At 43.3% G+C, this 24,378-nt stretch overlaps 8 protein-coding genes across 9 annotated transcripts; 1 reads left to right on the top strand and 7 right to left on the bottom strand.

The window, feature by feature from the left end:
- Window positions 1-40: 40 nt before the first annotated feature.
- LOC6584128 (glycine-rich cell wall structural protein 1.0) lies at window positions 41-798 on the bottom strand. The gene has a single exon (XM_002009752.4). The coding sequence runs from the start codon at window positions 689-691 to the stop codon at window positions 287-289; it is 405 nt and encodes a 134-aa protein (XP_002009788.1). The 5' UTR covers window positions 692-798; the 3' UTR covers window positions 41-286.
- A 2,101-nt stretch (window positions 799-2,899) lies between these two features.
- Window positions 2,900-3,565, bottom strand: LOC116804469 (uncharacterized transmembrane protein DDB_G0289901). The gene has a single exon (XM_032732157.2). The coding sequence runs from the start codon at window positions 3,472-3,474 to the stop codon at window positions 3,058-3,060; it is 417 nt and encodes a 138-aa protein (XP_032588048.1). The 5' UTR covers window positions 3,475-3,565; the 3' UTR covers window positions 2,900-3,057.
- A 2,102-nt stretch (window positions 3,566-5,667) lies between these two features.
- LOC6584126 (vitellogenin-3) lies at window positions 5,668-8,198 on the bottom strand. The gene is made up of 3 exons (XM_002009750.4): window positions 7,923-8,198; window positions 7,593-7,855; window positions 5,668-6,701 (listed from the first exon to the last, which is right to left on the bottom strand). The coding sequence occupies exons 1-3, from the start codon at window positions 8,155-8,157 to the stop codon at window positions 6,030-6,032; spliced, it is 1,170 nt and encodes a 389-aa protein (XP_002009786.1). The 5' UTR covers window positions 8,158-8,198; the 3' UTR covers window positions 5,668-6,029.
- A 1,517-nt stretch (window positions 8,199-9,715) lies between these two features.
- Window positions 9,716-11,115, bottom strand: LOC6584125 (vitellogenin-1). Its single transcript, XM_002009749.3, has 2 exons — window positions 10,642-11,115; window positions 9,716-10,540 (listed from the first exon to the last, which is right to left on the bottom strand). Exons 1-2 carry the CDS (start codon window positions 11,098-11,100, stop codon window positions 9,848-9,850), a joined length of 1,152 nt encoding a protein of 383 aa, XP_002009785.1. The 5' UTR covers window positions 11,101-11,115; the 3' UTR covers window positions 9,716-9,847.
- A 3,168-nt stretch (window positions 11,116-14,283) lies between these two features.
- Window positions 14,284-15,044, top strand: LOC6584124 (sex-determining region Y protein). The gene has a single exon (XM_002009748.4). It carries the CDS (start codon window positions 14,469-14,471, stop codon window positions 15,018-15,020), a length of 552 nt encoding a protein of 183 aa, XP_002009784.3. The 5' UTR covers window positions 14,284-14,468; the 3' UTR covers window positions 15,021-15,044.
- A 65-nt stretch (window positions 15,045-15,109) lies between these two features.
- LOC6584123 (AT-rich binding protein) lies at window positions 15,110-16,221 on the bottom strand. Its single transcript, XM_002009747.3, has 2 exons — window positions 15,504-16,221; window positions 15,110-15,441 (listed from the first exon to the last, which is right to left on the bottom strand). Exons 1-2 carry the CDS (start codon window positions 15,670-15,672, stop codon window positions 15,182-15,184), a joined length of 429 nt encoding a protein of 142 aa, XP_002009783.1. The 5' UTR covers window positions 15,673-16,221; the 3' UTR covers window positions 15,110-15,181.
- Window positions 16,222-17,475: 1,254 nt separating this feature from the next.
- On the bottom strand, window positions 17,476-18,890 carry LOC6584120 (pupal cuticle protein 36a). 2 transcript variants are annotated; one of them, XM_032732153.2, is made up of 2 exons: window positions 17,851-18,890; window positions 17,476-17,814 (listed from the first exon to the last, which is right to left on the bottom strand). In XM_032732153.2, the coding sequence occupies exons 1-2, from the start codon at window positions 18,806-18,808 to the stop codon at window positions 17,711-17,713; spliced, it is 1,062 nt and encodes a 353-aa protein (XP_032588044.1). In that variant the 5' UTR covers window positions 18,809-18,890; the 3' UTR covers window positions 17,476-17,710. The 2 variants fall into 2 exon arrangements, with proteins under 2 accessions (XP_032588044.1, XP_032588043.1); XM_032732152.2 differs by having other exon boundaries at window positions 17,476-18,890.
- A 3,539-nt stretch (window positions 18,891-22,429) lies between these two features.
- LOC116803666 (glycine-rich cell wall structural protein 1.8) lies at window positions 22,430-23,210 on the bottom strand. The gene has a single exon (XM_032732156.2). The coding sequence runs from the start codon at window positions 23,083-23,085 to the stop codon at window positions 22,486-22,488; it is 600 nt and encodes a 199-aa protein (XP_032588047.1). The 5' UTR covers window positions 23,086-23,210; the 3' UTR covers window positions 22,430-22,485.
- Window positions 23,211-24,378: the final 1,168 nt, after the last annotated feature.

Raw genomic sequence — 24,378 nt, 5'->3', positions numbered from 1 at the left:
ATAATCTGATATCATGAATAGGCACTTAAATACACATAGATTTTAGCAAAATGAACATTTCTTTATTAGTACATATAAACATAAAGTATGGGAGAGGGTTGAGAAACTTTGGGTACAACTAGGTAGGTAGCAAAAAAAAAAAAAAACGTTAGTCATAGCACTTGTGGGAATTGCCTCTAGCTCTATGTCTAGATGCCGTAGAACACATGTCAGCCTAGGGAGCAGCCGGAGTATTTACATTTCGTTTCGTCTTGGAGTTCTCGTTGCTGTGGCTTTGGAGTGTGGTTTACCAGCCACCACCGCCGTGCTTGCCACCACCTCCACCACCACCGCCGTGCTTGCCACTGCCTCCATAGCCGCCACCACCGCCGCCTCCGCCGTGTTTGCCACCGCCTCCGTTACCACCTTGCCAGGACACCGAGCTGCCCCGATTGCCGGCCAGGGACTTGCCGCCGCCACCACCGCCGTATCCACCCTGACCGCCGCCGCCTCCTCCGCTCTTTTGCCAGCCACCGCCGCCGCCGCCTCCGCCATTCTTCTGCCAGCCGCCTTTACCGCCGCCGCCGCCACCACCGCCGTGTCCACCGCCGCCACCGTAGCCACCACCGCCGCCGCCGCCACCCAGCAAACCAGCCGAGGCGATGGCGAACATGAGAGCACACAGGAATACGACGAGCAGAGCGTAGCGCATGTTGAGCTGCAGAATCCTTCGATAGATGAACTGTTTTGGAACTGTTTTGGAACTGTTTTGTTGCTGTTGGCGCTGTTAGAACCTTAGCTTCACTGATGCCATTATCGGGCCCAGCGCTGCGCTTTTATAGCCGTCAAAGGTGCACGGAATAAATCAAACTCCCGCTGAGTCATGCTGCTCCCAAACACTGATTGGGCATAAAACTAAGGCAATGTGAGATGCGATCTGTCTGTGTGTGTGTGTGTGTGTGTGTGTCTGTGCGTGTGTGTGTGTGTGTGTGTGTGTGGGAGTGTGAGTGTGTGGTGGAGCGACGCACCCAAAGGCTACTCGGAAGGCTGAGAACTGCACACTCAAGTGGCTGTCGAAGCCCGCGCACTGCACTCGCTGTCAAGAGCGCGGCACACGCGGCGCATACGCAACGTTTATGCTGGGAGTACTCGGAGCATGCGCCGCACAGAGCCGCACGGGCAACCACTTCTAAACTGCTGAGCCATAGCGATGTCATTAATTACAAGCGTTTGTGCAGCCACACAATTTGTTTTACAATTTACAATTTAAATTCTGTAATTTTTCATATTTTTCAGATATTTCTGCATAATTAATTTGATTTTAGTTTTTGCTGTTTTTCTGTATTTTCTACTTGGATTTGTCGGTATTCGCATGCGAGGCGAGTGCTAGACAAATGTCTGTGTGTGTGTGTGTGTGTGTGTGTGTGTGTGTGTGTGTGTGTGTGGTGCACGACTCAACCACATTCGCATGCGACGAGTTCAATGTCAATTGCACACACACACACACACACACATGCAAACGCAAAGGCCTAACAAATGAGCTGCCTGCTCAAGAGAATTACTCAACTAATATATTGCCGCTACTTGTCCACCGACTGTGTTGCATTCAACGCATTCAACGCGTGCGGCAGCCAAACATGGCTCAAAGCCACAAATAACCTCACAGCCAAGTCCAAAAGCCGACCTCAACCACCGGAGCAGCAAATATGTTTCGCATCTGCAGCACAGTGGACTAAAAGTCATATTTTTAGTCATTTTTTATCAGTAGTCATATTGTATGAAGCATTCATGACAAAATGGAACGGAATGAGGAATCTTGGAAATCAGAGTTTTCTGGCATGGACTCGTGTTTCTTTTTTTTTTTTTTTTTAGTCAAAGAAGAACACTATATTTTTGTTTGGCGGTACCCATTATTATATTTGGAACAAACAGATTTATTATTTATTTTTCGATTTACACAGAAATTCAAATTATCGAGAATTATCAAGAAAGAACTTTTTTGAAGAAAATATAGCTTTTTCTATTTATCGCGATTTTTGATACAGCGGGGTAAAAATGATCGACACTCGACTGTACCTCAAATGGCCGCCTTGAGCCTGTACGGCGTAGTATTCCCGTCTCTGACAAGCGATATGGGGTTGCCAAATGGGTCCGTCGAATATGGACAGCTCTGTATATATTGAATATTTGATATTCTGGAGTATTATGAAATGAACATTTCCAAGTTTCCTAATTCTGTTCCACTTTATCAAGAATGCTTCTTGCTGTTGCAGTAGTATTAGTGTACAGCTGAGTTTTTACAGAGCTGTTATGCGAGAGATGTTATCATGTTTATGGTTTCCTCTTGCTCCGTGTGTGTGTGTGAGAGAGAGAGAGAGAGACAAAGATAGCTATTGCTAAGAGAGACTTTTAGTCCAGAAAATCTCTATTTCTAAATGTATTTTCAATTGATAAATCAACCAGCTGCTGCATTTCGTGTCAGTGTGCAACTCAATGAGTGATGAGCACTGAATGCTCCACGAGCACTGAGAATGCGCAAAGTAATAGAAATAATTACGACGTTGGGTTAGCATTTTAATTGTTATGGACCATAATTCAAAAATGCATTTATGTGAATTTCGAGATCAACGAGCACACAGCACACAGCCTCTCACTGCTGGGCCCCACAGTGGCAATTCTCGATCTGGTTCCCAGGCAGACGTGGGCAGCGGGCGGCGGGTTTCTGAACTTGAAGATGTTGCAGCTATGTTAATATCTGTGCTCAATACTATTTTTTTTAATTGCTCTCGACTGTGAAATGAAATATGACAAGCCGAAACGTGTCTGGTGCAGTCGCTCGTCAATCATTTGCCAGCATTCGAATAAAAATCTGGCAATTTCTTGCTTATTTTACAATTTACAATTTAAAGTTTATATTTGTTTACAAAAAAAAAAAATAGGTTTGTTGGTATAAAAAAAAAAGTAGAAAAAAATTATAAACTCCCTTATGCATATACGTAATATGAAAGCAAAAATCAGTAATCAATTCGAGTCAGCGCGCGGTGGAGCCTTTGGCAGAGCCTTTGGCTGCGATCCTCACTACCAGCCGCTGCTGCCCCATCCGCTGTTGCCGCTGGACCAGCCGCTGCTGACGATGCTCGGGCTCGACCAGCCACCACCGTTGCTCCAGCCACCACCGTTGCTCCAGCCACCGCCGTTGCCCCAGCCGTTGCCCCAGCCGCCGCCGCCGCCAGTTTTGATGACCTTGATGATCTTGGGCTGAGAAGACCAGCCGCTGTTCCAGCCACCGCCGCTGCCCCAAGGATTCGAGCTCCAGCCGCCGCTGCTAACGATGCCGCTGCTCCAAGGATTCGAGCTCCAGCCGCCCGTGCTGATGCCGCCGCTGGCCCAAGGATTCGAGCTCCAGCCGCTTCGGCCACCTGACCAGCCGCTGCTGCGAATGAGTCCAGCCGAGCTGCAGGCAATCAAAGCGCTGAGTACTATGAACAATTTCATTTTGCCTGATCTTTAGGTAGCTTTTAGCTTAATCCTGGCTGTCTGCGTTGTGGGTGTGAGTTTTGAAGTGCGGCAATTGAATGATCTGAAAACACACGCAGCATACGCTATTTATCTAAATTTGCATAGCCACAGCGGCCGTCCATCATATGTAGGGGAGCGGCCGTCCAGCTGACCGGCTGACTGGCTCACTGGCTGACTGGCTGACTGGCTGAACGACTCATCAAGTCAAGAATCCACAAAATAAATCGCACCGCTTTGCTGGTGGGGGTTGCTGTGGTGCGGTCTTAAACCAGCTGCGCACATAGAGTGAGAGCAGCGAGCGGGAGGTAATTGCAGTTTATTAAACCACTTTGAGCGTCCGATTCTTGACCAGGGTCAACTACTTTACAGCACTTTACGACAGTCTCATTGGCAATAGCATCTGCAGCAGCAGCAGCAGCAGCTCATCCCATACCCCATCTGCCCCCCCCTTCCTCGCCCCATGGGGGCCAGTTCTTGTTGCCGAATTGCGCATAACTCACACGGTTGATGGATCATTTCCTCGCCACGCTGTTGGCTTCTTACTGCCGACTTCAGTCAGCTGGCGGAAACAACGAGCGCAGTTGACGGCTGCTTGGCACGGTTAACTCTAATCTCCAACATGCCCACAGAAGCTCGCGACGGGTGACTCATTTGTCATGTTGCCAGCTCAGTCAGGTGAAGGGGCACGCCAACTGCAAGCCACAGCACCGCAGCAACGCTGCGGCTGGCACCACAGTAGCCACCAGTTGACAACGAACCAGAGCAGAGAACTCTAACGAGTTTCAGTAACAACTAATCCAAAGATGGTAAGAGATTTATTTCTTATTATTATTTAATTTTTATATTTTCTTATGCAATCAATTGCTAAGAATTAAAAAGCAAAATATTTTTAGTGAGATTTTTCTTTTAATTTTTAATATTTGTATAAATGAATATTTTTAAAAATTATTTTTACAATTATTATCTTTTTTTTTTTTAATTTAATACGTATTTTATTGAATTTTCAGGTTTTTTTTTTTTAATTTTTACAAAGTTAGCTATAACACACAAGAATATTAAAGCTAAGTATATAATAAGAGCGCTAGCGACCAGGCCTTCGGCTCATTTTCAGGTTTATATTCAAGGTCACTTGAAAATTTACTCAGTTATTTTATTTTTTTATTTACATTTTCCAAATTATGTTATTTTTATTTCATAATTTTATAGTCTATAATATATTTCTGTCTCCGAAGTTCATAAAAGCAAAATGCATATTTGAAATTATTTTATTTTTATTTTAGTACCAATTTTTTGTGTTTGTATTATTTAAATTTAATTTTCTTTGATATATTTGAAAAAAAATTTTTTTTTCATATACATAAATAATTTAAGATGTAGTGTTCATAATTTTTGCTAAGAAATTTTATTAATAATATAATCACTCTGCTGTAAACAGGTAATTAGCAATAAATATAAAAATATGCAAATTGAATATTCTATAAATAAAAATATTCTATAAATAAAAAAAAAAAACGCTTTAACAATAAAAACAAAATGAAGTTATTATATAAATAATTTATAATTTAATTTATAATAATAATAATATAATAATAATTTAATAATTTATAATTTAAATGAGAAAATCCAGCAATAGCAATAGTTTTTAAAATTATATTTAAGGCTTGCCAAGTTTCATTTCATGTTTTTTTTTTATTTTATTTTTTTTAAACATTCTTTTTATTTATTTCTATTAATTTTTATTTAATTTTTAATTTCATTTCTATTAATTTTCATTAGTGTTCATTTAGTTTTCTATAACTTTAATGTATAATGAGCTAAATTTCAATTTTAAATAACATTTTTTCTTGATGTCAGTGTAAATTACTTGTTTGCACTCATTTTCGAGGTGTCGTCAATGAACAGGATGTATTCCTTGACTGTCGTTAATCGCATTTCAACATTCTCTTAACGCATTCCAGTTGACCTCGCCCATTCGATGCGCTGCAGTTGCCGTAGCCGATCGCAACTTTTGAGACTCACTGTACTTTGGCGCCTAGACGATCGTTACAATCTGTATGTAGGTTTGTGTGTGTGTGTGTGGCGGCCTCTATTTCATAGATGTTAGAGAATTGTTTTTGCTACTTGTGAAGTTTTATTTTTTTTAGCATAGGCATTATAAACAAAAATTAATTGAATTGTCAACGCTTAACATGCAAATTGTATTTGGGGGCCCATAGTTCAGGCCAAGCAAATATCTGACCAAAAAAAAAACAGCTTATATGTAGAAGAAATTAAATACTATAAGAAAAAAAAAACTTTATAGCGAATAATAATTTTCGAAACTGCAATATTATCGGCTTATCGCAGTCACGGAATTGCTATCGGATTTCATAAGATTTCTTAAGCCTATATTAGCTGGTAAGTTTCCTTTCGAATGCAGCTCCGAATTCACATATTACATCAATTCAGAATTCTCCAATTCAGAGGCAACCGCAAGTGGAACGGGTATCAGGTATCGATTTAGGTTGGGATCTCATCACCAAGTGCCGCCTTTACTTTTCACAAACACCGCACTTGGCGAGTCGGGCTGAACGAGTGCCCGATGATTGCTTGCCATAGGGCTTGATGCTGTTGACCTCCAGGAAGTAGTTGCCCTTGATGTTGTGGGGCACAGCATAGCCCATGGGATACTGTTCGCCCGTGCAGAGATCATCGCGCAGCCTCCTCAGCGAGCTGCAGCGTGTGGCCAGGAAGTTGCGCTCGTTGCCCGGATAAACGGACTCCTCGTAATACTCCCAGGCACGGGCATGGGCACAGGTCACCGATATGCAGCCGACGGGCAGAGGATCCAGACCGCCCGGATAGAAGTCCACATCGCCCATGGGATCCCGTTTGCCCAGCACGCCCGGATTACTATGGATGACATCAATGAACTTCGCGTCGCCACGCTGCAGGCCCGACAGAACTTCGCCCTCATTGAAGCACGGCTTGGCCGGATCCAGTCCGGTGATGCGCGTCAACGTTTTGCCAGTCATCTGCTGCAGATAGCGGCCCGCCGAGCCCACAATGTGCGCGCCCAGACTATGGCCAATCAGATGAATTTTTTCCACACTGACCACGTCCAGCAGCTTGACCAGGCCCCGAGCAATGTTCTCGCCAATCTCGTCTGTATTGAAAGCGGACCAAGTGTACAGGGTATCTATGAATTTGGCAACATCCACAGCCTGCAAGATGGATAATGGATTTAGATAGGCTGATAGATAAGTGTATATAATGAATAGAGGAATAAGCAGAAAGGTTAAGAGATATATGGACCTTAATAGAGATACCTAGATGGATAGCTGGACATATGACTAATTGGTTAGATGGATGAATGAAGAGTTGGATTATGGATAGATGTCTAAATGAATAGATGGATACATGGAATGGTTAGACAAATAAATAAATAAATGGCTAAGTGGATAGATGAACACATCGATAGACTGATAGATGACTAAATGAATATGGGGATAGCTGGATTCGTAGAGAGATGAATAAAAAGATTGTTAAAACTAAAGATAGAGCAAAGTCCGAAATGGTCTAAATAGACTTTGAGAGAGACATTGGCCAGTCTCTTTTGATCTTAAAAACAGATAGACATGAATTCAAATATGGTATATATAATATATAGCACCATTTTATCGTCTCTCTTTCTATTTACCCATATTTTTATCGTATTCTCCATAGAGATTACATACAGGGTATCAGCTGGCTAATCACTTTTGTGAACTTCTCTAGCTTCTCAAATTCAAAGGCTATCGACTAACGCGTCATAACTTTCATTTGGCATTCAGAGCTCAGCCTTCCTAAATTATTGATAAGAACCGAAACTTGCAACAGATGCAGCTAAGGTGATTAAATGGGAATTGAATGACATTTTCATAGACCTAAGTTAATACATTTTACTTTGGGTTTATAAAACTGCCTGTTTCAAGTTCAAATGCAATATCTCGTTTTCAAACAGACGGCGGGTATATGCGCTTTCAAATGTGATTTGCAATTTGTCTTCATTCGGTCGGCATTCAGACGTAAGGTGAGGTAAGTCACAAGCAGAGTATGTGCAGGTCGGGACTCACCACAAAGTTAACATCGCCGCGACAGTTGTAGGCCTGGGCAAATTTATCGATGGTGTCGTCCGTATCATTGATGCTGGTGGTCCAGCCGGTAGCCAGAATGACAACGCCCTTCTTGGGATCAAAGTCGGGACTGCGCCATATGGAGTCGGCTTCGAGAAGTGGAAAGCTCGTCTTGTTGCAGGCGGTGCGCAGCTGGAATTTCATTTGGTTGATGTCCGGCGTGTACTTGGACTTGATCTTATTAGAGCTCAGCGCTTGGGAGCCTGTGCAAGGAATGAGACACGAAATGCGTCAGTTTGATTGGAGTTGTTATTGTGTTTGGTTGCTCACATAGAAAGTTGATGGAGGAGGAGACGTATTCGAAGGGATAGCCGGCGATCAGATTCTTGCTACCCTCGAGCAGGCCCTGCGGCGTGGGCAACGTCTTCGTGTCGATGATGGAGGAGCCAACATTCCGCAGCGAGCCCACAACATCGGGCACCGTCCATTCGATGCCCTGGCCCAATGCGGCGAACAGCAGCAGCTGCAGCAGGCAGGCTGAGAGATTAAGGTTCGGAGTTCCCATGCTGAGCGACAGTTCCGAGCGCAATGAATACCGAATGCCATACGGAGTAAGTATTTATAGGCCGGTCGGCACCTGAAAGGCGCATACGAGCATTGCGGAGAGAGTGAGTGCGAGCAGTGCGACGCTTCTGGAGAGAGTGAGTGAGTGAGAACGGCCGGCCTAACTGTGACCATATAGGTGTATTTCATGCGCAACACGGCAATCAGATAAGGTGCACTTGTCTCTTAATTAGATTCTACAATTTCACTGACGACACAGACAGAGGGAGACACACACACACACAGAGACATACCCCTAGTCTAATGGACTAATATGCATTTTATTCAAATAATAATTGTTAATCCACATCCAAATCTGAATAGAAACAATTGTCTCTCTATCTCTCTCTCTCTCTCACTCTCTCTCCCTTGCTAGCAACCCGATCTGTTTGTAAATAATTCATAACTCACAATATACCCTTTACGATTGTTTTGATAACATATCATCAGCTTTGCCGATCTACTTGAAGCAAACGGAATCAAATGAGAGATCACCTCGATTCCACTCAAACGACAATCAATAAATTATTGCTCTACCTGATTGCAAGATTGCAAATAAACAAGATTTGCAAAAATTGTCACAGCATATATAGTAAGTGGTCAGCCTTCGTGAGAATATCACGCTTACCTCACAGTTCATAGGGTATATCGATCGATGGATGGCATGATGGCATACTGTCATATTGTCTGCTGCTGCCGCCTACGACAATATCATATTAATGGGGGTATTCCGCACTCATTGCTATGCTGCTGACATGCTCCACCCGCCCCATTTGGAGTGCTCCGAGCGTCACAAAGAACTCGTTGACATCAGCGCAGTCGGCGAATTCTTAAGGCAACTCACGAATGCTCAACCCACTAAAGTTGATAAACAAAGATGCCTGCAATTATATAGTCAAGATATAATCAACTATGCAAAAATCCATTTCAATACAAATCTGTTATCTCGGCTGGTTTGCATACATTTTGTGCTCGAGTACATTTTTTTTACAGGGTATTTACTCGCCTGTTTGGCTTGCCAATCGGATGCATGACAAATAATGTGGCATGATATGGTATTTCCCATCATTAAATACTTCATATCAGAAAGCGGCAAAATTGATATTTATCTACTATATACCAGATACTGCGCTGATCTAGTGAAATCTGATTTAGTACTTTTCTTCTCAAACAGGAAATGATCCAGTTTGTGATTGTGATTGAAAACTCATTTAGTTGAAAGCTCTCACAAATGATGATTTATCTCTAGCATGAATATAAATGATATATATAGATATGTATACGTATGTTCTACCTGCAGTTGTTGAGCCATGAGTAATCTGCCTGTGCGTAATTACGAGTACGAGTACGACTTCTCAAAAAACGCATTAAAAAACTCTCTTAGATCTCTACGCTTACCTAGCTAATATAGCCTTGGTATACTTATTTGAAGGTCAGTCCTCTAATGGCGATGCACCTTCATAGTCAGGTAGCTGATATTCCCAAGCAAAGGAAAGACAAAATTCAAAAGAAACATAAAATTAACGTTCTTCTTCTTTTTAATATTCACCGATTCGATTAGGGTTTACTGTTGGATATATGCATGTATATATAGGATTTTGAGAAGAAAAATAGAAGATATATATTGCCATATGAGCACCACGCTGAGACGCTCAGTCCTCCGCACCGCACAGACCGCACGCGCTGTTGGTCGATGTGAAGCTGTCCGGATTGGCATTGGTGCCGTACGGCTCGGCTGCATTGGCATCCACGTAGAATGTGCCCAGTTTGGAGGCAGCATAGCCCATGTAGGCGGTGTCGTCGCTTCGGCAATTGCCGCCAGTCCAGAGATCGACATAGTTGTCGCAGCGTCTGCCCACAAAGTTTTCCGTATTCGTGGGATACACGGACTCCACGTAGTAGTCGACGGCACGCTGATGCGAGCAGGAGAGGACATCGAGACCACTGCAGCCAGGCTTGATGGGAGCCAGGCCCTGGACAAAGAAGCTGCCATCGGCTGCTGAATCGGCGGTGCCTGCTACGCCCGGATTGGAGGAGATGGTGTCCACATAGACGGCATCGCCCCTGCGCACGCCCGGCAGCTCGTTGCCATCGTAGAAGCACGGATTGGCCGGATCCAAGCCGGTGACGCGCGACAATATTGCGCCGCCTGTCAGCAGCTTATAGTTGCGTCCTGTGGAGCCCGCGATCTGGGCGCCCAGGCTGTGGCCCACGATGTGCACGTGCTTGGTCACATAGTCGCGGTCCAGCTGCAGCAGCGCCTGGGCCACATAGAGCCCGATGGCCTCCGTGTTCAGGGCCGACCAGCTATAGAGGGTGTTGACATAGTTGGCTGCATCCAGCACCTGTTTAACGAATCAAGGAAATATGTCAAGGAGCTAATCTGCTGCGGAACTAGTTCCATTGCAAGTTCAATCTAGTTCAATCTAGTTCAATTTGAGCTCACCACAAAGTTGGTGTCATTGCGACAGGCGAATGCCTTGGCCACTGGGCCGCTGTTGGAGCTATCGATGGTGGAGCCCCAGCCGGTGACGTAAATAACCGTCGGCCTGTCCTGATGGAAGCCCGGCGTATCCCACAGCTCACTAGCCCGGGTCAGCGGAATGCTGACATTGGTGCAGGCATCGGGACGCAGCTGGAAGCTCATCAGCGACATGTCTGGCACGATTTTGGACTGCACCAGACCCAGATCCATGATGGTGCTGCAGATGTACGTGAGCGCCGAGAGGCTGATGTCGATCGGCAGTCCAAAGATGATGCCACGCAACTGATCCTGCAGCTGATCGCGCTGGCGGCGCAGCAAGGCCGTATTCCTCCTGCCGCCTCTCGTCGAGTTCTGGCCTAGGGCCACGTCCACCACGCCCACCACGACAAGTGCCGTTATCCACAGGGCTAAGGGCTTCATGCTGTTGCTCTAATTGGCGACGAGGCACGCCCTTATATACTGCCCATACCCACCAGACGGCCAGAGGCACGTGTTAATATTGATCAAAGCCGCACAATGGCGATATTTGGTCTTCTGCATGAGAATTTCGCTTAATCAGCTGCTCCAGTTACAATGGACACAATAGAACCCGGCCACGTGAGCAACTGTTTAATAACCAGGCCAACAAAAATCGAATTGTCTAAGCGTTTGTTCAGCGCTCAGCGATCAGCGATCAGTTCATTCCCAGCTGGCCCATTGCAGCAATAGCTCGTTGTGGGTGCTCCCGACTTGGCCAAGCAAAAAACAACAACCGAATAACAAAAGCAACAACAACAGTTAGAAAAGTGAAGAAAACAAAAATTGAAATATTTGCGTTAGGAAATGCTGCCGACAAAATGCGAATTAATAACCAAAAGTTGTTACTGTTGTTACTCCGCTGTGGGTGTACGCGCAGCAATCACTGCCAGCAACAACAGCAGCACCACGAACAGCAACAACAACAGCAGCAGCAACAACTTATTACATTGGTAATTTGTGTGCGCAAAAGTTTTGTGGGGCGTCCCACTGCCCCGCTTGACTTGTTGCTGCTGTTGTTGTTGCTGTTGCTGAGACTATTTGTTGCTGCTACGACGGCTGGCACGCCAACAGCAGTAGCAGCAACTGCGCCCGCTTCTTGTTGTAACAGGCAACGTGTCAAAAGATTTGATGAATAAAAGTGTAAACTAATTATAACACCGCAAGTCGATTGCACTTGCATTCGCCATGCCTCGAAAGAGTGGCCAGCGCTTAGTTTGATTAGCCATATATACATATACATATGCATATACATATACATACATATATATGTATATAAACATACATATATGAAAACAGAAAACAAACTTAATTAGCTACAATATTTTAAACAATTTTTATTGCCTGCATCATAATGCATACTTATGATCGTATATCATATTTAATTATCATGATGAGTGCTATAAAAATATATGGCATTTTTTATAGAATGTTAAAGCATACAAGAGGACATATATTTATATATGTTTGTGTATATCAAGTATAGAATATAAATATTTGTAGAGTGCTAAAGAATACAAATGAACATGTGTATATATATATATTTGCATATACATACATATATGTATAAATAATTGCTTATATTAGAAACAGAGCTCATATTCTTCCTGAAAGATTAAACTAGCTAGCATATCTGCAGTATTTTAATACTTGAAGACATCTTTATTTCAAATACAAATCCATAATCAAATATATGTAAATGAAACTCAATAGAGGAATTTGTATACAGATGCAACAATAGGTTTTTGCTTAAACTTGATATATGTACAATAAATTGGGAGACTCAGACTAGCGAAGATAAGAAGATAAGATAGGACAGACCAGATATATAGAAGACTTGAACCATTTGATCATATAGTAGGATAGCCCATGGCTGAAGCTCTCGTATAAACTAAATATTCATTGCTGCATAATTTTATTTAAAATCTGATTAGAAATTGCAATTAAATATATAAAATATATGTATGTATATATGCAATATGAACATAAAATTTCTTAATAAAAAAAAAAAAAAAAAAAAAAAATACAAATAATAAAACAATAACAATAATTTGAAATTCATATATGTAAATAATAATACATTGTTATATGAATTGAAAACTTTTTTTTTTTTTTTTTTTTTTTTTTAGGCAGTAGACCATTTAGTTATTTATGAAAATAATAGTGCGACTGTGCACTAAATTGTTAAACAACAAAATTTAATGAAAGAAACAAAACAAAACAAAGAACTTAAAATCAGTTTGAAATGAATATCAAGATTAACATATTTTTGTGTTAATTAAGTTTTTTTTTTTTTTTTTTTTTTGCAAAACAAAAAATCAACAAAATTTTAGTTGTTCATGAAAACAGCAGTGACTACAAAAAAAACTAATCCAACTATATATATATAAGCCAACTGCCTTGTGCATAAGAGCTGAGCTATAACATTATATAATGCTTAACTTACTAAATCAATAAAAATAACAAATATTATATTTGAGCCATTTTCGCAGCGTAAAAAAATTCGCACATTTTTCAGTGCAATGGCAAATTGTTTGGCAGCCCCATTAAGGATTGTTTACAAAGAGACATTGTTTGTATATGTATATGTGTATGTATTTGTGTATGTATAACATGTAGCTATACGCACATGTTGTTGTTGTTGTTGCTGCTGCTGCTGTTGGCTTTGTGGCTTCTGCAATCTTTGAGAAACATTTGGCAAGTGAGTGCGCACTGTTGGCATTGCCATGTCTCTTGGTCTATATATGCGTGTGTGTGTGTGTGTGCATTTATATCTGTGACTGCATTTTGGTCGCTCTGGTAACGCTCTTAATTGCCACCCCAGAGGTAGGCCACTGTTGCTGCACAGGTTGCACAATCGCCTCAACTGCAACGAACAGTAGTCGCACATGTGGCTCGGCTCGTACTGTTCGAGCTACCCTCGGTGGTTATCTTTGCTTTTCTTTTTGCCATTTTGTACGATTCTACGCGCTAAGCCATCCGTTTCCGTTTTGTTGATCAACTCAATTAGCTGCCAATTGGCGTGTGAGTGCGAGGTGGTGCCACGGCGGTGCCCAGAGTTAGATGCGTGGTGCTGCTTGCCATTGTCATTGCTGCTGCTGCTGCCGCTGCTGCTGCTGCTACTGCTGTTGTTGCTTCCGCATCGATGTCTATGCGCGCTTTGACAAGATCAGCATAGACAACGATCAAATGAATGACGGTGTTTGTGATTATGTAAGCCTTTGCGCCTGCATAGAACTGGGGCCAACCGCACATACATTACGTATACGCACATTGCAACAGCTGCTGCTGCTGCGGTGGTGGTGGTGGTGGTGGTGGCGGTGCTGGCAGTGTCGGCGCCTCTTATAATTGCGGCTATTCAATGGTCACTCGGCTGGCTTGGCTTGCCTGGGTGAGCTGCCCGCGCAGGCCGCGCTGGCGTATACGTAATCTGCACAATAAGTGCAGAAAATTATCAGCTGCAGCTAAGCGACCGCCTCGTTTCCAACGTGCTCGTCGTCGTCGTCGTCGTCGTCGTCGGCAGATGTCCATTGCAACATGGATGGCCCAGCCAAGCCAAGCCAAGCCAAGCCAAGCCAAGCCAAACAAAAGCGCTGCTCAATGCGTTGTTGTTGTTGTTGTTATTGTTGTGGCTGGAAAATGCAGGAAAATGTGTGCCAAAAGCCAGCGTATAAATGCCAGAGCTCTTGTCGAAAAGAAAATAGTCGACTTGCACCATTTCGCCGCGTCGGTAGCCAACGAGAGAAAAGTCCACAGACAGCATTAGAGTCAACATGTTCACCTGGCGCTTCAAACTGATCCTGCTGCTGGCCCAGGCGCTGAGCGGTCAGGCGGGCTACATTGGTGGCGATGTGGCATCCGGTGTCCATTCACCCGGACTGCTGGGCAACTATGCGGGCGGCCTGAGTGGCGGCGAGGCGTTGGCCAAGCTGGATCTGGGATCTGGAGCGAGCGAACTGCATGCGGATCACGAGCAGCTGGGCGAGCTGGGCGATCACCTGAGCGAGCACAGCTTTCCGGCGGACTATGGCAACAGCGATGCGGGCGTGGAATATGCCGAGGCCAGCGAGCTGCATGCGCACTACGAGCCGGAGCTGGAGCACTACGAGCACCATGAACACCATGAACACCATGCCGAGGAGCCGGTGCCCGGCATTGATCACGGCAAGGGCGCCTTCAGCTACAGCACGCTCTACGAGTTCAAGGATCGACAGGAGCACGAGCACCACCAGCTGCAGCATCAGCTGGAGGAGCAGCACATCCAACAGCAGCAGGAGCTAGAGCATCAGCACCATTTCTTCGAGCACCAGCTGGACTCTTACTAAGTCCCTGTGATAGTCAACGTTTCTACTAGCTAAATTTTTTTTCATTCCCAATACAGATATATTGTACATATACATATACATACATATATATAAGAAAGACACCTTTTTTTTTTTTTGCAATAAATCAGCCAAGTTTGTCGTGTAATCCGCGGAGCATCTACTTAGCGTCCATGGGACTGCACATAGTGCGGCCAGTCCAGATTGTCGCTGACTGTGAGTCGCGGCTCGGCAGCTGCTGGCATGCGCACAGGCAGCAAATCCTCCAGCCTGTAGATGTGCGGCCAGTTGGCAATGGACCCGCCTGGATGAGATGAGCCACTGTGGCCGTTGCCGTTGCCGTTGCCTGGGAGCAGCAAATGCGTTTGCTCATCTGGCGCCAGCTGCAGCACGGCAGAGCTGATGTGGATGATCGGAGTGTAGTCTAAGAGGGAGAAGAGATATGTATATTAGACATAAGTTAATTATAGTCCTAGATATATTTACCATTTTCCATGCGGTGTCCATCGCTGCTCAGCTGGTGGTGCTGGTGGTGCTGTTGCTGCCGCTGCTGCTGCTGCTGCTGCTGGTGTGGTTGTTTTTGGTGGGGCCAGGCTTCGACACCCGCCAGCACTAGCGCCAGCAATTGCATCAAGTATACGCCTCGCTTGCACATTGTGTCTTAGGCCAACTGCCAGCCACAGCACACAGCGTTGGGCAATTTATATGCGCGGCCAGCGGATGTCTCGCGTCTTGGCTGAACGGCTATTGGGGTCCCAGCGTTGACAACTTGATCAGCTATCAACGAGCGTGTCAAGTGCAGATAAGAATTTACAACTAGCTGCGCCAATAACTCACAATAATTGCCCAGTTTGAAGGAATAGCTTGAAATATGCGGGAGAAGTTTGAAGAGAATTGTAAAGAGAAATATGGAAATTTATTTTGTAATGCTAATGCATAGATTGCGATCCATATGAGAGGCCTTTAGTGCACAATCAAGAATTTGTATTTTTTATTACTATTTATTCATTCACTCATAATATGCAAAGAGTAGACAAGGAAAAGTGGTTCGACCTGGATATTCTTCAGCGATCTATGTCGCACTCAGATGAGTGACCTGAAGCGTTAATCATCGCTCCGCTTTCTCTCCATTTACTTAACACTGATGAGGATTACTAGGAGCAGTTCGTAAGAGCAAATAAAGCTCCTGCCTGAACATTTACTTCAGTTTTTCAGGTCCTACTCAAATTTAGAATCAAGTATGCTTCGATTTTACTGTCAAGCCCTACTTAGATATGCACAAGGAGATTTTCAGTCAGTATCGTTCCAAGCTCGAACCTTACGCATATAACAATTTTTTTTAATAAAGTGCCCCATATATAAATAAATATTTCGAGACTTAAAAAATGGAGGAAACTTACAACAATGGTAACTAATAATACAGCAAAAAAAAAAATAATAATAATAATAAATAAATACTCTATACCGAATGCTTAACAAAATTTAACCAATATTTCAGCTTCTGATATGGATATATCCGAGACCAATCAATCACAACAGCGTTTTCGCAAGCGGAGGATAACAATTGATCAGAGTCCCATTCCCATTAAGAGACTGAAGATGAGCATACGTGCATACATTCTCATGTACATGACTTGGATGCTTTTTGGCAACACTTCAGGAAAGGCAACTAACTCAAAATAAACAAAACGAAATCTATTTATATAGACTGTATGTTAATAAATAACTTATTCAGTCTCGTAAGGCAAATGAAAAATATAGCAAAGTTGATTTATTTTTTTGACATTAGAGTTTTTATAAAATTAAAACTAAGTTGACATTAAGCACGGCCTACTGAAGCCCTTGGATCAAGTTATTTTGATATGATACTAAAGGAAACCGTTTCGCACGAATATTTAGCAAAAATGTCGTACTTATATGTAGTAAATACCCGAACATTATAGAGGCTTTCATATGGATTTTTAACCGATTCTATCATCATAGATAATATGTATATATTATGGTAAAACACGATCTTAATGGTTAAATAACTTTTCTCTCCACTTTAATAGTTTAGATATATAAATCAATATTAGATTACTGTCAATTCAATTTCCATTCATCTCGTAATATTACAAATTCTGTTTTATGATCAAATATTTCCTATAATGGAACAGTCCCACTCAAGTCCAAGTCCGCTTCAGTGCCAGCGATTGATTAGCATTCGCGCTTGATTACATTTAGCAGTTAGGTGATAAATTTTCTAATATGTACATATACATACACACACACATCTCTACATATGTCTATTTATGTAGAACACCTCGAGACCAGCCCAAAACCCCAACAAACTAAACAGAAATGCTGAAACTAAAAATTCCCCAAAAAAAAAAAAGGAAAAAAAGCAAATTAAAATACAACGGCAGCTATTCAAATTCTCGATTACATAACCATATAAGGTCAAAATAATTTGCGGCTATTTGGTTTTGAGGATATTGCACAATGAGCTGACTTTTATTCTCGTTTTATACTATTTACACAGAGTTGAGAAGACGAGCAATTTGGGAGAACATTTATTCGATAATGTATTTAAAACTAAAAAAAAAAAGATTAATAATTTTAAACAGTTGAGTAGATATACATAGATCGTGGGCAGTTAGTGTAGCAAGCTCGTGGGGGCGTGGGGGATAAGGGTGTGGCAGCTGCTGAGCTGCCTAGCAGCCGGACGCCAATTTCTCCCAGATGCCGCCGCTCTTCCAGCCGCCGTTGTTGTAGCTGGCACCACCGTTGTTCCAGCCAGCATTGCTGTAGCTGGCACCACCGTTGTTCCAGCCAGCATTGCTGTAGCTGGCACCACCGTTGTTCCAGCCACCGTTCCAGCCGCTGCCAGCGCCCGCGGGCGGTCCGTAGACTGGGCTGGGCAGGTGGTTGGTGCCGCTGTTGGCATCGTCGACAATGACCTTGATGGTCTTCACGTATTGGCGCGACACGGGCTGTGGTGCGGGCACTGGATATGAGACTGGAGCTGGCTGCACGTTCACCACCGGCTGTGGTGCGGGCACTGAATATGAGACTGGAGCTGGCTGCACGCGCACCACCGGCTGTGGTGCTGGCACGCTGTATGTCACTGGTGCTGGCTGCACGCGCACCACCGGCTGTGGTGCGGGCACCGAGTAGGTAATCGGAGCGGGCTGTGGTGCGGGCACCGAGTACGTAATCGGAGCGGGCTGTGGTGCCGGAGCGGAATAGGTCACTGGCGCTGGTGCGGGAGCGGAGTAGCTTATGGCTGGCACGGCCTGAGCCACAGCGCTGGTCTGGATGGTCTGCACGGGAGCGGCACTTGCGTAGCTGTTGGAAGAGGCATAGCTGCTGCTGCTGCCGCCGCCATAGCCACCGCCATAACCACCGCCATAACCACCACCATAGCCACCGCCATAGCCACCGCCATAGCCGCCACTGGAACGAGCATAGCTCTGAGGCTGCTCAATCACTTTGATGACCTTGATGACTTGTTCACCGCCGCCATAGCCGCCGCCATAGCCACCGCCATAACCACCGCCGTAGCCACCGCCATAACCACCGCCGCCTGAGCTATAGACTGGACGGCTGGACTGTGTGTAGTAGCCCTGGTTGTATCCGCCGGAGTAGCCGCCGCTGCCATAGCCGCCGCCGTAGCCACCGCCACCACCGCCGCCGCCGCCGCTGCCACCACCGGTAATGGCCTTCAGCAAGGCCAGCTTGGCGCCCAGGAAGGCCTGGGCGGGCGCACCGAGCGCCAGCACGGCAACCACAATGCAAACGAAGAGCTTCATCTCTTTGAACTGAACTGGATACGGATATGGATAAGTGCGTGCGCTGCCTGGTCTAGACAAAACTCAACTGATGTTCCCAAATGCCGATACGCACAAATTTATAGGCCAACGCAGCAGCCAGCGTCGACTGCGACGCTGTCCCTTGTGTCCGTGTCTGTGTGTGCGTGTGCGTGTGCGTTTGTGGTTCTAATAATACAAATCTTATGCTTTAAGCTGGACCCGATCGACAGCAGCAGCAACGACAGCAGCAACAGCAGCGACACTTTGGAGCTCATCAAGCTGTTTGCTTAATTCATAAATAGTTACTTATGGGCCACACCGCAATGCCAAAAACTAAGGCGCGTCCCAACAGCCAGCCGATTGTCCAACTATCCAGACAGTCAGCCATCCATCCATCCGTACAGATAGCTTTTTTAGCCAGCTATGCATTTGTGTGCGTGTGTGTGTGTGTGTGCATGTATGTGTGTATGTGTGTATATATTTGGCGTGCTATCCAGCGATCTGTCGCCCTGTCGCCTCGATGTGTGTCTGTCAAGTCTACTACTTAACCATAAACTGAGATATTTTCTCACCTCTCTGGGCAAATAACACTTGCGTTTGCTGTCAGCCGTCAAAACGATTCGCAAGAAGCGCAGGTAATTCCCAAAATGTCATTACACTGCAAGAAACAGTGGATCGCTTTGTATACATTTATATATATATCAGAGTCGAACTGCCATAATCCTCGCTTAATTTCTCAAGAATAAAGTTATGCTGAATAAAAAATATTTATTTTAAAATTTTTTTATTTTTTTATTTTTTATTTATTTATTTTTTATTTTTTTATTTTAAATTATAAAATTTTTTATATGTAAACTATTTAGTAAAATATATCTTATGCTTATATTTTTGTGTTTTTAATTTGATGTATTACAAAAAATCTATTTTCAATTTAAAATTCTCATAAAATTCTTAAACATTTACTGCATAATCTTTTCTAATTTTCTCAGACGAATTTGCAAGGTAATAAAAATAATAAATATTTTATTTATAATTTGCTGAATCATAAGAAAAATAAGTAATTAAATATTTTTGTAATTATAATTTTATTTAAGTTATTTTACTCAGCTTGTTTAATATTTTAAAGCTATTCTTAATTTTAATAAATTGTAAATATTTTTCAAAATAAAGTTCTTAAAATATTTCTATTCAAAGGCCCCACCGTTTGTCCATATGCATGGAGAAACCCATTTAAAATTTTTATTTATTTAATATTTAGTTTCTTTTTTGTTGGAGTGTATGGCTCGGTCTTAGGTTCTTGATGAAGATTGATAACTTTTAATTAATGTTAAATATGTTAAAAGGCTTTTGAAACTTTAAAACTTTCTATTGCTACTTTTCTTATTTACTTTATGTTTACTGAACTTATTTTTGCAATTACTTTTAATTTGTTTTTCTTATTTAATTTTCTGTGTTTTTTCGTTTTTGTTTTTTTGTTTTTTTTTTTTTTTTTTTTTGCCATAGTCAAAATTTTATAATTTGTAATAAAAATTGGCTTGATTTTTATGAAGGGTATAAATCTCTTGTTTGCATTTCACACTCGATTAGGCTTTTCCCTTGGCAATATAAATATCTATATATGTATATAGTATGTATGTGTGTATATATGTGTATATTTTTCTCAGTGTCAACACATTCGCACATCACCCATTGTATGTATGTATTGAGGAGCTGCGACCCAAGCGCCCATTGTCGCTCATTCGGGCTAGATCTTGTGCATGGCTCCACGTAGCAGACGGCTTTGGCCCCAGCTCCCGCTGTGGCTCGATGTGCTAACCGAGCGAGCAAAATGCTGTGCAAACAGATTCCAGCATTCAGCTTAAAGTTAAGCCGAGTCTAGAGCGTAAGCCACGTCCGCTGCGCAAAGGGCGCGTATCGCAGCCATTTTTAGGGGCCCACGTCTAACAGCCATTAGTAATACCCGTTTTTATTTTTGGCCCAAACGTGTATGCAAATTGAATCGCATATCAATTTACAAAGTTTACACCAGATGCCGCTGGTCTTTATGGCAGACGTGCAACATATGTATTCACAAGTTCTCAAACAAGCTCTAGGAATATCGCAGCTGATAGTCTAGTTACATTTATAGTTGAACTTGTACAAATATTGCTGAATGGGCCGTTGGCATGGCTCGTTGCTTTATCGGACAATTGTTGAGCCGGCAAATCGTATTTGCCTAAGACATGAGAATAGGAATTCAATTACCCAACCCGGATGTTCCCGACATATACATGCATCATCTCTTATGTATGTATATATGTTATGCTTTATGTGTACACTCTATACTTAGAAGAAACATCGAATTCTTTTTTCTACGCTGGCGTTAGCTAAATCCAAGTGGCCATACTACGTCCGAAGAGACCGTTAGTCCCCGAAGATAAACCGAATAAAACTTAAACCGAATAATTCCAAAGCCAACGACCCAGTAAAGCTCTAACAAAAATATAAAAAAATAAAGAAATAAATAAATAAATAAATAAAAACACAAAAAAAAAAAAAAAAAAAAAAAAAACAATTTATGTACAACTTAGTATTAGACCAAAAAAATATATGTTAATATAATATATGAGGTCAGTCTAATGTCAAAAAGATTTTTGCCACTTTTTGCTCGCTTTATGAACAACAAAATTCTTTTAGTTTTTCTTTACGAAGAACCAAACGCTCCAAAATTTTCGAAAAAAAAAAGTACAGAAATAAATAACAAAAATTGATTATATGTTAAATTTAATATTCGTTTTATTCTATCACTAAATTTGATTGCTTGACGCTTGAAGCCAGTCGCACTGCTATTTTCCTGAACACGGCTGGATTACATAAATCATGCTTGGTTAGATGAATAGATGAGCTTAGGCCTTAGGCATATAGCTGTTCTTTATCTCTCTATATAGACAAAAGAAAGCTCGCTCTGCCCCGTTGCATATAAATTACTTCAACTATTTAAAAGTGTTTGCTTGTTGTTTGACTTGTGATTTTTTTTTTTTTTTTTTTTTTTTTTTTTTTTTTTTTTTTTTTTTTTTTTTTTTTTTTTTTTGAACTTGGCAAATATGAAATCATAGCCAATTTACACATTGGCCAGACCTCAAGCTTTTGGGCCGTTTCGAGTGGCAGCAATTTGTAGCCAAGTGGCGTGCCATCACCATATTCTTGGGCCACTGTTTGGCTTGAAGTTTGGGTTTGGCCCCGCTCGTTTGGCACTTCATTACCATTTGTGACTGTGGCGAGCTAAGTGGATCTGTCCACACGGATTGCGAGGCTGTGCACCGGCCGGGCTCAACTACTCTCAATTTCAATTTCAATTTCGTTTCCCTACCCAGACCTATTTGAAGGTCAACGCACATCTTCGGCTCGTGTGGCAATTGTTGGCCCACGAATTTGGTAATTGACAAATTACGAAACTCAATTGCACAAATGCCAGAAAATTCATGATTACTGATCCAAATTCACATTGAGCTTTGAGCTAGAGAGAGATTTTTCTTTTGATAATTCTTTGGGATTTCCAATTAAACAATTTATTTATTCATAATTTACGTTTTGTTTATTGTTTACAAAAAAAAAAAAAGAGGAGACATTTATTTAGGGATATTCGTATGTGTTATATGTATGAACAAGTCGCTCTCAGTTGTTACAGTAATCACCGCCTAGCACCAACCGCCACCGCCCAGGGCGGCGGGCGCGCCGAAGCCCAGTCCAAAGCCACCGCCGACGCCGTAGCCATTGCCAATGCCATATGAAATGGGCAGTGCTGCACCACCGGCGTAGCCACCATAGCCTCCATAGCCGCCATAGCCGCCGCCAATGCCGCCTCCATAGCCGCCTCCATAGCCGCCTCCATAGCCACCGCCAATGCCGCCGGCTATAACAGGTGTTGCCACCGACGTCACCACGGGCGTGACCACGGCCGAGGTGGATATGGCCGGAGCGGCGCCAACGAAGCCACCGCTGGCATAGCCGCCTCCATAGCCACCGCTATAGCCGCCGCCATATCCTCCGCTGGGCAGCACCGATACCTTGATCACCTTGACAATGTTCTCGTTGCCATAGCCATAGCCGCCGCCGTAGCCACCGCCGTATCCGCCGCCGTAGCCACCACCATAGCCACCGGCTGAATATGGATAGGCTGCGCCATAGCCGCCGCCAGTGCCGCCCACCACCAGGCCCAGCTTGCCAAAGGTGGCCTCGCCAGGTGCTGCCAGCGCCAGCAGCAGTAGAGCGGGCAATGCTAGAGCATAGATCTTCATGTTGATGAGTTGGGCCTGGGCTTATCTATCCACAAACTGTTTTGCTTCGTATTTAAGTTTTTGGTTTTCAATCCGTGCTCTCGACTGGACACCTTGTGCTGGCTGACTGTTGAACTTTGTTGACCGCCAGCGGGCATTTATAGCCAGCTGCGAGTGGAGGGCGGACAATGGCCGGTTATTGTTGTGGCACCCCGGTTGCCCGGTTGCCCTTTGGCGGGCATTGGTCAAACGTGTGAATTGCGCGAATGAGCAACCAACTAACTAACCAGGTAGACCTCCGCACGAAACGCTGCAAATATGTCAAAGTCTATTTGCTTAGCCCTGGTTAACTGCTGCGCGGTGATCACCCTTAGAACCCACCAAAGAAACCCAACAATATCCGGAATACGAAAAACCAACAAAATTACCTGTGAATTGTCTCATCTTTTTTTGACGAAGGAGGGAGGGTGGGGGAAGGAGAATGTGACTATTGTAATTGCTAATGGGCGTTAAGGTGAAATTAACACTTTCGCTTTCAATAGCCGCCTGCATAATGTGATCTAATCAACAGCGATCAGGCAACTGCTTGATCAGCCGGACACACACGAATCACATTTGTGTGTGTGGCTTTGCACAGCTGCTCGGCATTGACAATGCGAGTGTATGCACCGCTGCCCAGTATCTATATAAAGTGGCTCATTGTTATCCAATCTGTTGGGTACACACGGCTCACTGAGGCAAACATCAGCTCTATTTTGTGGCGAGAAAAGCTCTCATCCAGTGGCAACCGCTCGCCGTAAATCGGTCCAATCAGAACTCTAAATAGAATTTCCCTCCCAATTTCGCTTGGCTTCTGATTGGCCAACATTTTATTTCCATCGCTCTTTGTTTGCGGCTAGGAATACTGGGAATACTTGGAAGTGCAGTGTAAGAAAATAATTTAATAATTGCTTCAAATTTCAATCCTTAGATCTGCGTTTGATCTTGAGCTGAGCTATATATTTATATAGTCCAATAAGAGAATTAATTGTGAGCTTCGATTCTCAGCTTTGTCTCTTTCGTTTTCTCGGTCTCTCTCAGTTTATTCTAGTCCCTCACCCACTCACTCTCTTTTTTGTCTCTTTCTCACTCTCTTTTATCTTGACTTCTGTCTCTCTCTCACTCTCTCTCTCTCTCTCTCTCTCTCTTTTTCAATCTACCTTTCTCTCTCCCTATCTCCCTTCTCTCTTCTGTCTTCCTATCTCAGAATTCCTCTATATCTTCTTCTATTTTTCCCACCTCCTCTTTATCACTTTGTGTTTCCTTTTCCCAGGC

Source organism: Drosophila mojavensis, unplaced genomic scaffold, assembly GCF_018153725.1.
Source record: "Drosophila mojavensis isolate 15081-1352.22 unplaced genomic scaffold, ASM1815372v1 contig_136, whole genome shotgun sequence".
Lineage (NCBI taxonomy): Eukaryota > Metazoa > Arthropoda > Insecta > Diptera > Drosophilidae > Drosophila > Drosophila mojavensis.
The sequence above is the reverse complement of the archived record's forward strand: the minus strand, read 5'-3'. Positions and strand labels throughout refer to the sequence as shown.